The sequence below is a fragment of the Antrostomus carolinensis genome, unplaced genomic scaffold (genome assembly GCF_000700745.2).
Source record: "Antrostomus carolinensis isolate BGI_N321 unplaced genomic scaffold, ASM70074v2 scaffold2335, whole genome shotgun sequence".
Taxonomy (NCBI): domain Eukaryota; kingdom Metazoa; phylum Chordata; class Aves; order Caprimulgiformes; family Caprimulgidae; genus Antrostomus; species Antrostomus carolinensis.
Window position 1 is genome coordinate 46,177 of NW_010314029.1, and position 13,886 is coordinate 60,062.

At 43.6% G+C, this 13,886-nt stretch overlaps 1 protein-coding gene across 2 annotated transcripts in view; it reads right to left on the reverse strand.

Annotated features, from left to right (window-relative positions):
- The window catches only part of CLCN4 (Cl-/H+ antiporter 4), a 28,042-nt gene extending 26,538 nt beyond the window's left edge, over window positions 1-1,504 (reverse strand). Inside the window, exons 1-2 of one of the 2 annotated variants that reach the window (XM_010167471.2) lie at window positions 1,358-1,504; window positions 914-1,013 (exon numbers count right to left, since the gene is read on the reverse strand). In XM_010167471.2, the coding sequence (XP_010165773.1) occupies window positions 914-1,013; window positions 1,358-1,501 (244 nt within the window). In that variant the 5' untranslated portion in view covers window positions 1,502-1,504. The remainder of the gene's footprint in view (window positions 1-913; window positions 1,014-1,357) is intronic. The other variant, XM_010167472.2, reaches the window with a different exon arrangement.
- Window positions 1,505-13,886: the final 12,382 nt, after the last annotated feature.

Sequence of the window (13,886 nt, forward strand, 5' to 3'; positions counted from 1 at the left end):
TCTCTTCCCATCTCACCCTCCCGTCAAAGCTTTTGTGGAAACAAATGTATGTCTACAAAATAACATAATTGGACAAAAATGTCCCTTCAGCAACATTTTCTCAAAAAATTTCCCAGTACTTCTGAGGCTCCTGAACAACTGCAATAAACATACTAACTTGACAGTTGGTAAGCAGGAACTTCACACCACTTGGAAACTGTGAAACTTTGCATCATGCATGCTTGATACAAGAGCACCCTGGCATCACTGAAAAAGCATAAAAAATGGCAGCTGTTTCAACTTGGTAAGAGAAGTGCAGCTTTCCAAGCTGGAAGATGTGCTAAACTAAGCAAAAGACAGGAGCAATTCAGGAAATTAATGAATTTGCCCTCTGAGTTTAAGCAGGCTATTAAATGTGTAATGTCTGTCTGGCCTGGAAGCAGATCTGAAACTGAGTCTGAAACTCTATTTTCCCTTCAAGCATGTATAAAGTAGATACGCCAGTGGATATAGCAATTTACAAAGCTCCCCTTTGAGTGTCCACAACCAACATTTCTTCACATCATAACACCTACTTGCAAAATTAAAGCGAAGACAAGAAAAAAAAAATCCTACCAATAAAATTGACTTCTGTGAATCAAAGATTCGGAAAGTCAAAGTAGTCCATCGAGTGTAAAGCGCTCAGATGTGCATTTCCAAAAGCAATAGAAAAATCCCTCTACTGGTGAATAGCATTTTTTCTAGGTCAGCACTCAGCAGGAGACTTTGCAAGCGGGTATTTTTATTAAGGATTATAACTGCTTGGGTGCATAGCTGACTTTTTAGCTTAAAACATCAGTGGAGAGACAATGAAGTAAAAAGAGAAGCAGATGGCACTGCAGCAACCTTGGGTGAAATGTTTTCAGGCATACCTGTGACAGTCACACACACATACCTGCCAGTAGTCCTATGAGAAGCATTACAACCCATCCTGACCAGGCATCCAGCAAACTCTTGATGAACTCCCATATGGATTCCTTACTTTTGCTTGTAATCTGAAATTAAGCATATATATAGACATGTTGCTGATTCAGGCAAACACAGTTTTAGTGCATAATGTTTAAAATAAAAAATATTTCACCTCATAGAAGGTGTATACAATTTCTCTGCTCTCTACTCCCCCTAGTCTCAATTATTTTTTAGACATGCTCTGCTGATTAAGTTACTGGGAGCCCTTTTATATTTACAAACTCAAGACATAGCGCATCCATTTTTAGATGTTCTTCTCAAGTCACACAACAAGGTAGGAAGCAATAACTTTGGAAAACAGCTTGTTTTTCTCACCATCATGATGGCTGTAACCCAGGGACTGCGATGCCTCAAAGCCAAACACCTTTACCTTTCTATGGCGGTCAGTGTCGCGTGATTTCTCCCGCAGCCAGTCAATGGTGTGGAAATCTTCGTAAGTCCCAACATCAGGGAAAGGCTCATCCAGAAAATCCATCAGGTTGCCAGAACCATTCATGTCTCCTGCATTGACCATATTAGGGTCTGTATGTAGAAGAAAAAAAAGTGTGTCAACAAATTCATGCAGCTTTGCCAGACATTTCAGAATCAAGTTTTCCAAAATACCACCACAAACCACAAAGTCAAGAGAGCGTGAGTCAGCAGGCCTGGTGGGCACTTACTGAAAACTGCATTGCCATGAGAAAAAGTATTTTGCTGAAGACTATTTCAACAGCTTAGCAAACCCTAAAAAGCACATACAAGAAGCAGTGTCCAGGTGCAGAAATACCAGCTTTCCTGAAAACAGAGCTCCAAATCCAAGGATGTTTCTGGACTTGTTCTGCAATTATATATCGTAATCACATGTCAGAAGTTCCCTGCCTGCAGGGAGATCATCGAGTAGGCAAGGTGACCAGCTCTGAAAACAAATGATCATACACTAGAATTTACCATTCATCATGAACTTACATGGCACCATTAGTCATAACATTGCCGTGCTCTCTGGTTTTGCATGCTCAGAGCTCCCTGCATTGACCTGTTTTCCTTCCACTGCTCAGAAGAAAAAGCTTGATATCACAATATCCCTAGTCTGCATCAGGTCTACAAATGCAGTATCTTCTTCAAGTTAACTTCTCAAGGGCTGGGAGCAGAACTATTCATAGGAGAACGTTGGCAGTTGCCTTCTGTCCCGTAGATTAACTCTCCAAATTTGCTTTTCAGAAAGTAGGGGGAGAAACAGTCACCACATGTCCTGCTAGAGCGCAAGAGGAAATATAAAGATACAACTATAACAAGCAGTTAGCAGAGGCATTTGATAGCTAAAAAGGAGATCAAAGTAGGCTGTGAAATAACATAGACTTTAGAGGGTGGTGCACATGCTGAGTGGACATTTTCAGCCCAGAAGTTTTTGGGGGCTTGCTCTCTGAATTTATAGACTACAAATATGAAAGCAGAGAAACAACCATGCCATGCCCATTGCTCTGAAGCCATGGAAACTGTACCTTGTTCATGCAATCTATGTAAGCAAAGCATGAAGAAGTTAACTCATAATCACTGTACTTTTATTTTCCACAGAGAGCTCAGCAACATCTGGCTAGGCGCAAAAATGATTGTTATCTCTTTTAAAGGTCAGGTCCCAAAGTAGTCACTGATATGACAAGCTCCAGAAATGGCTGACATCATTCCTGATGAGAGGAACCATTAGTAGCATGAGGATCTACTGAATGAAGTAGCTTAGGCACACAGGGTTGGATTCATCCAACTGCCTCTAGAGACAGAGAAAGATGTGTGTAAGGGTGTGTGGCAAGAGAGTGCCTGCTCCTTTAAGGGTATCTGGTCAAGGACCTTTTTCAATTGAGGTTGATGAGAAAAGGAGGAAGCCATGAACAAGAACATCCAGAGACACAAATGTGATGCAAATAATACGGGAGGTGGTGATGGGAACTGAACCTGGTCAGTCACACTCACTAGTGAGGGCACATGTGAGTGAGGGAATATCTACTCCAGCAAGGTTGCCTGACTGGGGACTTTGTCAGTTGGGAAACTATGGGAAAAAGGGGGAAACTGGGAACAAAATACACAGAGACACAGACCTGACAAAGCAAACATGGAGACAATTTCAAGAAACAAATTTCACCACTCACACTAACTGAAGGGCTGTTAATTGTGTGTGTACCTCTGGGATGTATCCTCAGCCTCACTACAGGTTGAGCCTACAGAGGGGAAGGCATCCTTCAGCCTGGGCAGAGATCCTGGGTCCCCGAGCTGGGCTCCAGGAGACAGGCAGGAGGGTCCCGGGCCAGTGCGGCTGGGGGAGGCAGCCCTGTGCTTCTATATCACTTAACAGCATTGCTCTAAATCCATCCTAAAATAGGTGCCTGGAAAATGGGATCTTCCAGAGCATACCTAGGGTTTGTAAACTGAAATGGCAGGGCCGAAAAAAACCAGCTAACAGGGGGTTACAAGAAAAAAAAAGTACATGAAAACACATAAGAAAAAATGGGGACAAATACAGACTTTAGGGGTTTTATAGAACGGACCCTGCAGAGCTGGTAGCTCCTTGATAGATACAAGATAACTTCTGCAGATCACTGATGAGGCTAGCATGGTACTAACAACTGCTACCCACTTTCCTTCATCAGGTGCAGAAATGGAGATTTCATGAGTAAAGAATTTGGATTTGGTTCTGTGGAGAAATTTCCCAATTCTGTAATTGGAACAGGCAACAACATGGAAGATCAGCTTTTAATCAACTGTCCATACACCCTGCTGTTCTGCTTGGCTCCCTATATTTACTGCCTATTTTTCCCTCCTCTCTCCATTTTCAACTGTTTTACTTGAATCCTCTCCATTTAATTTTTTTTTCCCTGCTGGTGACTTTAGGGACATAACAAGCGTGAATACTCAGCTTTGTCAGCGTCTGCTCTTTGTACTCCACCGGGTAGGACTTTGGACAACACAGACAATGCTCAAGCAGCTGAGAAAAGCATTATCTTACAGGCAACCAGCAGGTCACCATTATGATTCTATAGAAGACCTTTTAAGTGTGGAAATCAAGTAATCTCTAAGCACTGTGGCATGTTTGTCTGAAAGAGAATCAAGTAAGGGAGTCGCAGCCCGGAGAAGAAAAACAAATGCAGAGCAGGTGTCCCACATGGAGCTGCTGAGCACAGATAAGCTGCTAGAGGATTGAGGCAATTTTAAAAGCAGCAGTTAAGAGGAGTGACAATTGAGAATAGCAATACTTAGACAAACAGATGAGAGCACCCTCCTACATTTGCTAAAGAAAATGAGAGTCTGAAGGTGGGATGCTGCAGCTGACACTGAGGAGCTGAAGTTGCAAGTGGACCTTCAGTTCAGTCTCTTGTAAACCATGACTGAGGACTGGAATGGGAAGCTGAAATGAGGTGAAAGGATTAGGCCGTGCTATTATTTTGTAACACTGTGATATTTTACAGATCATGTATTTCAGCCTGTACTTCCCATACAGTGAAGAAGGACCTGTAAAGAACATGCAGTTCAGACTGCTTGCTGCTTGCATGCACGAGGCAGCCGGCCCTGCTACATAAAGAAACTTCTGGGAACTCTTGTGCTGAAAGCGCTGGCAAGTTTGCCTTAATGCTACAAGAAAATTACCCAACATGCTAATTATAACACATAAAAAATAGCTTTTTAAGTGTGCTGTCAGTGCCCAGCACATGACGGTATTGTGATGGATAATACCAGGCCAGACCACAAGTATGTAGGATAATTACAATCTTAGCCTGAATCTACCCCAAAAATACGTGCTGCACAACATGTCCAGGGAGAGAAAAATGTGCTAGAGACCACAAATGTGTGGAAGACTAAGGAAACTTTGAACTCTAGGTAGCACACCAGTACCTGGAAATTGCAGCTAGCTGGATGATAATCAGCCTTAAAGTTCACTTCAGGTACTATGCTTTTGAAAGCAGAGACGTGATATCAGATTATGCAAAACCCAATTTTAGTAAATAAAACCTGGCTACAGTACTTTTGAACTGACTACTACAGAGTTCCCATCTTATGTCCTAGCACTAAGCACCAGAAGTATCATTTTCTTTCTTTTTATTTTGCATTTATTTATTTCACCTTACTTCAGCATCTGAAATAATCTCCAAAGTTTATTTCAGGATGAGCTACTTGCCCCCTTAAGACGTTTGCAGAGATGCTTCCAGTTCTACCAACAGAACTGGAGCCTTACACAGATAACTTAGTTACAGATATTTTAATTTAATACACATAGGTTAAGGGCAAATTAGTCTCATCCAAACATGAATTGTAGATGGGTGTACTGCAGCAATCCATTCTAATGATGGCAAATGTGTGAACATTTGTGGTGCAAGTTGTCTCATCTAGCAAGAAAAATCTGCATTAAACTTTGGACACGAAAATCTAGACTCCTTTCATAGCTGATGAGGGGAAGTAAATTCTATTCAGATGCAATTTATCAGATGTATTTTAGATATTTATGTGAGAATGAGACAGACTCTTTCTCAGAACTGCTAATTTCTTTTTGTTGATTACAAAGAGACGTCAGAGGTAGACATCCACATCTCATCAAATGAGTCCGACACTAACAATTCAAAAGAAAACAATGCAATATCATTACATGCAGAATTGGTAACAAATGCAACTCATAGCCACTCCTGAAACCTGTGCATCTAGGAGATTTGGATACTCTGACAGAGTTTATATACGCTGAAAAGTGTTGAACCTTGCTGAGTAACTGCTTGACGTACGTATTTTGTGCCTTTGTTGTTCTATGTTTTAGACATCCTTGCTGTCCATTCCGCTACTACTCCAGATGCTGATGCAACATAATTTGTGCAAGGGCAAACAATTCCTGCTTAGTCTTCTATTTTTTTTCCTAATAATTCCTGGCATTCCACCAGCTTCTCCTAGAGCAGACATCCAACATTTTCACTGAACAGCCTGCTGTTACTCCAGACTATCCTCCATGAGAGGCAGAGGCCAGTTTGGAGCCCACCATTCTGTGGTCTCTAAGGGACATTTTCCCCATTCCTTTGCCTTTATCAACTTTGAATTACATCTGCCATTTTATTCCCTGCAATACAGTACAGAGCCTTCTTCAGCTCTTAACAGTGAGCTCTCATTTTTACTGACTAGCTTAGTATATCTACACCTGGACATTTTTCTCAACACTCTGCTTTATTAATTGTAAACAGGAACTTCCTGAAAACCGAACAAGGAAACAAAGAAATCTGACTGAACCACATATCTCCTGAACTCAGAGGGCTCTGGTTAGCAGATTTCCCTGGATTTAGACCCATGCCAGACCACTGCAGTCCTGTAGATGGAGCAAGGTCCTGGCAGGCATCAATTCACAAATTGAGAAAGGTCACAGTGCTAGACTGGCAATTGTGCCTCTTCACAGAGGCTCTCCTGGCTGCCACATAACCCCAGATATGTTCCAGAAACCTTTGGCCAGGTCAACCTGACGTTCAGTCCCTGATCTCCCAGCTGGCCATGCTTGGTGCACAATTTTCTAAAGCCATAAAGAAAGAGATGTTGCCCTATAAATGTTGTAAGTGTTTTGGGAGAACAGCAAAACGTAAGGATAAAAAGCGTGAGTCCAAAGATTAGCCTGTGAGGCCTGTAGGAAGCCAGATAATTTTTAAGTAATTATTCACTGAAGCCTCTATGCAAAGAAAGCAAAGAGGGGATTAGTGCAAACAACCTACAGAAGCCAGGGTGCGAACATAGTGAGCTGCCCGGCGGGCTGGGACATGCCAACAAGCACAGCAGGCCCTGCATGGACTGCAGGTCTCTTCTGTTACATTTACTCACTTTTTGTTATTTTTTAATGAACCAAAAGGTAGTAGCATTATCATCTTTAAGGTCGTGTTTTTTCTGCAGGTCTCACAGTGAGTAAACTCATCATGTGATTGGGACCAGCTGTGTGGTACATTGCAGCTTGGACCCAAGTCTTACAGAAGAGCGATGAATTACAGTTACAGTGGAAATGCTGACAACCCCTCGGCTTTATAGCACTGTTACAGCACGTGCAAATGTAAAAGCCACAGTTAGAAGAGCTCTGTTGGTGAACTGACAGTCTAGGTATTATGTTGACTGACTGATCAGATCTGAAATGTATTTGACATGGTGTCGTGGTTTTTAGGTGAAACCATCACACATGGCAAGCACAGACCAGAACATCCCTTGGTTCAAAGAAGCTGAGAAGTATACTGATGGGAAACAACTAGCTGAACAGTCATCAAAGGAAAAGTCTTGGCCCTGGCCTATTGCTACTAGACATGCTAGTTCCACGCTATGTTCTCCTCATCCTGTTTTCTGTTTTAATTGGACACATTGCACTGAGGCAGCCAGTACATTTTTTAAAGCGATTCCAACAAGTTTCAAGTTACTTTCAACAGATCATAGTCACTGAATTACTTCAACACTTGAAATGTTTCTAGCAGATAAGCATTCACCTACATGCTTTCATCTTTATGCTGTTTTCCTTGAAGACAGTAGTGAAGGGGTTGCTATGTGAAACATAACAGTAAGCAGGCAGCAAAACGTACCTCTCTTCAGTGACTTCTCTGCTATAGCATAAGGAAGATGTGAATCTGGCAAGAGGCTGTGTGAGGAAAGCAGAAACTTAAAGTCCTGTTGCAAGTTCCTTAATTCACATTCACTTTTGCAGGGTATCCAAAGCATCATCTGTTCCGTCTCTACCAAGTGTAGCGTGAGTTAGCCAACACACAAAAGCAGAATAGAGTGTGTCTCGGGGCTTTTCTATGCTCTGGTACCAATATAGCTACAATGATAAAAAAGGGGAGATCCTACTCCAGATGCAATGCTTTTGAGGTGATAGTGGTCATTTCAATCATGACTCCATTAGAGACAAGCATGCCACTGATCTGAATGGTTGGTCAGATGAGCTCTGCTCATATAACATGGCATGACAGCAAGTACTGCAGAAACTAAGGATCATGGGGGCTGTGAAAATCCCTGGAATTTATTTTCCATAGTACCCAATAATGAACAACACAATCTTACTGGTTTAGTAACTGGCATCACAAGATTCCTTTGCGCTGATGGATGATTTGCCACTCTTTATACCCTTAATACTTAGAATCATAGAACAGTTTGTGTTGTACAGGACTTTAAAGATCATCTAGTTCCAACCCCCTTGCCGTGAGCAGGGACATCTTTCACTAGACCAGGCTGCTCAAATCCTCAACTAGCCTGGCCTTGTATTGATCATTCCTAGTACGGTAGTCTCAAAACAGCCAAGCATGGTGCCCCAGTCTCACGGCCATTAACTGTTCAATGTTACCTGTCAAGCAAAGGCACCTTGTCTTGAGAGCTGGGTGCTCTGCCAGCATCCATCCACCCCCCATCCCAAGGGATTGAGAACTAGTTGCAGAGGTGGATGCAAAGCATCAAATCCAGGTAATTAGGAGGTCAGCGCTGCCCACAGAGTAAGCTGAAGAAACTGGCATTCAGAAAGAGTTGGAAGAGAATAAGGCTGAGGGAGAAAGTTCCCAAAGCCCAGCACGGTTACACCACAGGTCACTATCACCTGGCCAAAGAAAATGGGCCTGGAGAGTGCAGGAGGTCAGCAAGCAAGATTATTTATAGGGTCACCTTGAAAGAGATGAATTAAAAGTACACGGAGATGATTAGGTGCATACGCCTTTCAGGGAGGGGTTGGAGAAGGAGGTCTATTTAACCTGGAGCCAAGGTGGTCAAGGGGTGTTGATGTAATTCCTCTTCCACCATCCTCCACATCTTGTAGAAGAAGACAATCTAGAAATGGCCACGTGACATCGCACCCTACAAGGATATATGCTGCAGGTAAACAGTTATGAAACATACTTCTAAACAAGAAGTAAGATGCTGTTGGGTGATGATTTCACAAGGAGGATGTCTTCAGCAAAAGCAAGCAGCCTGAATCACTGGGGAGTTAAACAGGCAGTTTTCTGCATTTTGAAAAATATTCACGGGCAATTTAAAACTCTTCACCTTCGAAGCCTCAGACTGAACAAGCCTATTGATTTATTGGCCTTCTGTCGTAATGATGGTGTTTTTAAAAATGGTTAAAATGGCCTCGATTCAGAGCAAGGTTCAGACTCCTGAAAAATAAGAAAACACTGACCCCAGTTACAGGCCTTTTTTGGAAACATGATACGGCACATAAAAAGTGGAGAATAGTTACATTGGGAAAATACAGAGGGAAGATGGGATATTAAAATTGCCAAATGCCTTTCTTACAGTTCAAGGACTCATTATGCAGCCCTGTATGAGTAAACAGCACTGCGAACCCTCAGGTTCTGGCCACGCAAGCACGGGCAGGCTGCAGGGTCGGAAGCGTTACTGTAGAATATTGCAGCATTTTACTGAAGGGCCCCATCACCACATATTAAAAAGGTTTCTCCTATGATAGTGTGGGCAAGCTAAATACAGTCACATCTTTGATGTGCAGCTTTACCCTGAGTAACCTCTATGGAAAAAATGAAGAAGCCACAGCAGAGCTCAAAAAACACAGGGCACCAGATCACAGGGGAGAGGGCCTGAGACAGAAGGGAAAGACGAGAGGGAACATTTGGGATAAATGGTGGAAAATTGAGGCACAAAAGGATCCTCCAGACAAAACCACAGCCTCAGACTGCCCTCCTCAACCACCACACGTGCTCACAGGGTAAGTGCGGATGAGATAACAGGGCTGTCGGGGAGCACAGGAGAAGGGAGGCACGGGGGGACATGGGGCACACCAGCACACCCCGTGAGCTGATAACCAAACGTCAGGGCTTTCCCAGCCTCCAGCCATGGCCTGACTCCCTCCTCTCCTTTTGTCCTCCTGGAAAGCCCCTGGGTCACAATTCTCTTCCCCAGAGGGGAAAACCTCACCCCGGCACCCCACTCCCCACTCCTTCTGGGATGACTCTCCATTTAGAAACCATTCCTTGCGGTATGAAATATCATGTGTCTGGCCTCTGTTCGAGTTTTCTTGGAAAGTCTGAGCAAAATTAGTTCAGCTGCTGAGTTATGTCAGAAAACGAAAGGGAAAAAAAATCCCAGCTTTTTCCCCACAAGCTCCAAGTGGAATATTTGCACTCATATAACTCAAAATCAGCTCCATATAAAAAAATACTAAACTTGCTTCCAGTGAGTCTTGAAGGTCCCTCCAATTAATTTAGTTGTTAGCGTAGATGTGGAAGAAGCAGGAGGGAAGCATCGCTGACTCTGAACATGTATCTGCATTTTTCAAACTGAGCTGAAACATCTCTGTTAAAGGATGCCCTTCTGCTAACAGCCCATCAGCTTCGGCAGATCAGTCCTGTGGGCCTGCATGTGCCTCAACCCACATGCCCTTGCTTCTTGGAGGAAACAAGATTTGGTTAGATAAAATTCATAAACTCTTCAGCATCTGGGGTAAGAAACTAAACTTCAGAAGACAGGACAGAGTGGAAATCAGACTATCAGTGTAACAGCATGTACAGTTTCCATTCTTGATTTCCCTCTAGTCCCCTTCCTCACAAAAAGAGGAAGAATTTTCCTCCCAGGTCAGCTGTTTTACTGCCACAGAGCTCAGAGCCAGGGCTGCGAGGTCAGAGGTGCTGTATAGTTTTCCTTTCCATGGCACACACAGCTGAGCTTTGCAGCACCAGGTTTGGGTTTCCAGTGCTGCTCTTTGTCTCCTCACTGAGAAAACGATAGGAGTAAGGGGGGAGGAAAATGGTTCTCAGACTGCAAAAAAAGGCAAATACCTTCAGAGAGAACAGAGTTACACTGTCAGAAGGGAAATGCCCTGGTATATTGTTACTCCTAAAAAGCTCTCCCCTTAAATGAGGTGTTCAATAGCATTAAACACACCTCTGTGTAAAATCCTTTTTAAGGCTTCAGCTTGAAATAAAGCTGATAAACCTGCAGTAAGAAAGCCATTAATCTGTTCTACCATGTTACTTCTCATGATCTGAGAGGAGGCAGTGAGGCCTTTTCATGCAGATGGAGGGGAACGTTTTCCTCTTTGCTGGGCGCTGGTGTTGTACTGCTGCGTTTGATGCCAACGGGCTGCACAGTTACAGACGAGTTATTTCATACCGCCGGGAGGAAGCTCCCCCACCTGCAAGATGGGAAAACCTTTTCCTTGGGGTGATGTGTAAGAGCAACATATTAAAAGTGTTTTAGGAATAGCAGCCTACCGTAACCCAGATGGAGTTTCTCTTTTGGCATTAAAGATCGTGTGCGCTTTTTTTGGTTCTGCTGGACTAGAGGAAATCTGAGAAAACCCGATACCTGGTGTATATGTATACATACACACACACACATACACACACACACAGAAAAACAAATTAGACTCCTACTCTACAACCTGATTCCATCTCACTAAATGGAAAAATCAACACACACACACATCCGCCACACACACCCCTTGGGCACCTTGCAAGTTGCAGCCTGATGGCAAAAGCAAACGGGAAAAGGACTGGTACCCACGGGCAATACATCGCTGTTTGAGGGTCATGCACTATGCCAAGCTGAGAGCAGGTCAGACCTGAGAGAGGCTGATGTGACACAACACTGACCATCAACACAAGTGAGATGGTCCTGAACCCTTGGTGAGATGGGGGGGTGGGAGCCTCCCCTTTCCCCCTGCACAAGTGCTGGGATATAGTCATGATGCCCCTCGCTTTCCCCTCCAGCCCAACAAACAACGGCTTTATGATGAAGCGGCTCCCAGACCAGGGTGGTTACATCACTCTGGAGAGCCTGTTCACTCCAGGCAGATGGGAAGGACCTAATCCCAGGGCAAGCGCTCCCCTCCAACACCGTCCCCTTTTCCTCCTCCAGTCCTTGCTTAAAAGCCACCAGCCACTACCTTTGAAAAGGTACGACCTTTACAAGGCCGACCCCGACGTGCGCAGGGGCTGAGCACCCGTGCAGCCGCATGTTGGAGCCAGGGCATGGCACCCTGGTGCTGCCGGGCAGACAGCCCTCCAGCTGGGGATGTTTCCAGGGTCACCCTTTTATAGTAAATAACTGTGAAAGGACTTAAGCCTCGGTGCGCCTGGTGAGCCAGAGCAGGGCTCGACTCACACTCAGTGTTGGAGAGAATCAACCCAATTTTGACTTCAGAGGGAGTCAGGACCCAGCATGGCCACCGTCAGGATGCAGCCCCCCTTCCACCTCATACAGTATTTGTATTTCTATCACTTCTGAAGCTCAGTCTTGGAAAAAAGCCACGTTCTGTTAGAGAAAAAGAATACTGAAATTCATTTTTCTCTGCAGTTCTGAAGAACTGTTGTCCTTTTTCACTTCATTTCAATAACTCATTATATATTCTTCCCCCCACACTTATTATGTGATCCCGACACTACTGCATACCTGATCACTGGAACCCGGAATTCATCCTTCACTAGTATGTACAACATCCTTCAGCACAGGAGATCCAAATTCCCCCCCACGAGTGTATGGGTGAGCACACAGAGACCCCTAGGCCTGCCAGTTTTTCAGGTTTTTCCAATAGTGGGAAAAATTTATTTGAACAAAGAACAGGATTTTCAAGAATAAGAAAACTTCCTGCAGATTAGGAGTGAAAAGTCGCCTGACTCTGCCTGATGAAGCTGCAGCTGAGTCATCCTCTGCTCTCTGGCAAAGGCACAGAATTATTTATCCAAATTCTTAAAAAAGCAGGGAAAAAAAAAAGGTATACTTTTATTTTTCTGACTAGTATAAGCTCAAAAAATAATTTAGCTTCTTGCATTCTCACATTTATATTAGAATAATTTTTAAAAGTAATAAAATATATTTAAAACCCTAAAATATATTTAAAAAACAATACAGAAAAAAAACCCAACTACAGAAGAGTCACCATTTTTCTCTCTGCAAATATATGTCTTCATATATTTGTAGAGAGTGCATAATTAAACACCCACACCAGGAAAAGAAAACACACTTTGGACTCTGCTTATATAAATACCAACAGTGCAAAAAAAGCAGTTGAGCGTGGATTTCTCAGCCTTTTGGTGATTTTGTCTAAGAAGTGCAAATCTGCTCGTCATCTCACATGTCCTTTCTGGAAAATAATTTTTCATGTTTACGTTGGATGACAAGCAAAACCTACCTTACACCACAGCAATTATGCAGGAAACCTGCTGGACTAGGCACTTTCAAACCACGTTAGCAAAAATTAACAATAAAGGAAAAGCTTCTTTCCCCAAATACATTTACTAACCCCCTAAGCAAGTTAATCCTCAATCCTTTATAAGATTAGATAGATGCATCTACCTGTATAACAACAACTTCCTTTAGGCATCCAGGAAAAAAAAATAAGCAGGGAATGCAAGCAAAACCATGTTGCTGCTCTCTCTCCGCACGCCTGGATGATGATGGCTGTTCACATAAATACAGAATTCAGCAGACACCCGAAGGAGCCATAGCAAAACACAGGGACAAAGGGCCTTCTCCAGCTTTAAAGCTCCATCTGGCAGCATTTCTACTGGAGACGTGAGCCGGGAGATGAGCACGGAGCCAGCAGCAGCCTCTGCACCTGCAAACCCTCTGCTTGCAGAGAAACGGTGCGGCTCTGTTTTCCAGCAGAAACTCTGCCCGACGGAGCCGGAGCTCTGACGGCAGCACGAGAGCAACTGGCAAATCAATTTTTCAATGAATTATGTTGCTTACCTGGAATGCAACATCATTTAGCCCAGTCCCAAAGATTTTAATAGCATCCTTTCTTGGGTGGTATGGCTGCAGAAGCAGTGATGTCATGGGGAGGAAGCCGTAACAATCATGTGACTGCATCCTCCCTCCATAGGATATCTGATAGGAGACAGGGACAGAGGGAGACGGACCCGTCTGTAATCCCGCAGGATTAAACTGCAAGCTTCTTTACCCTGCCCTACCTATTGGGTCACCATTAGAGCATGTGCTGC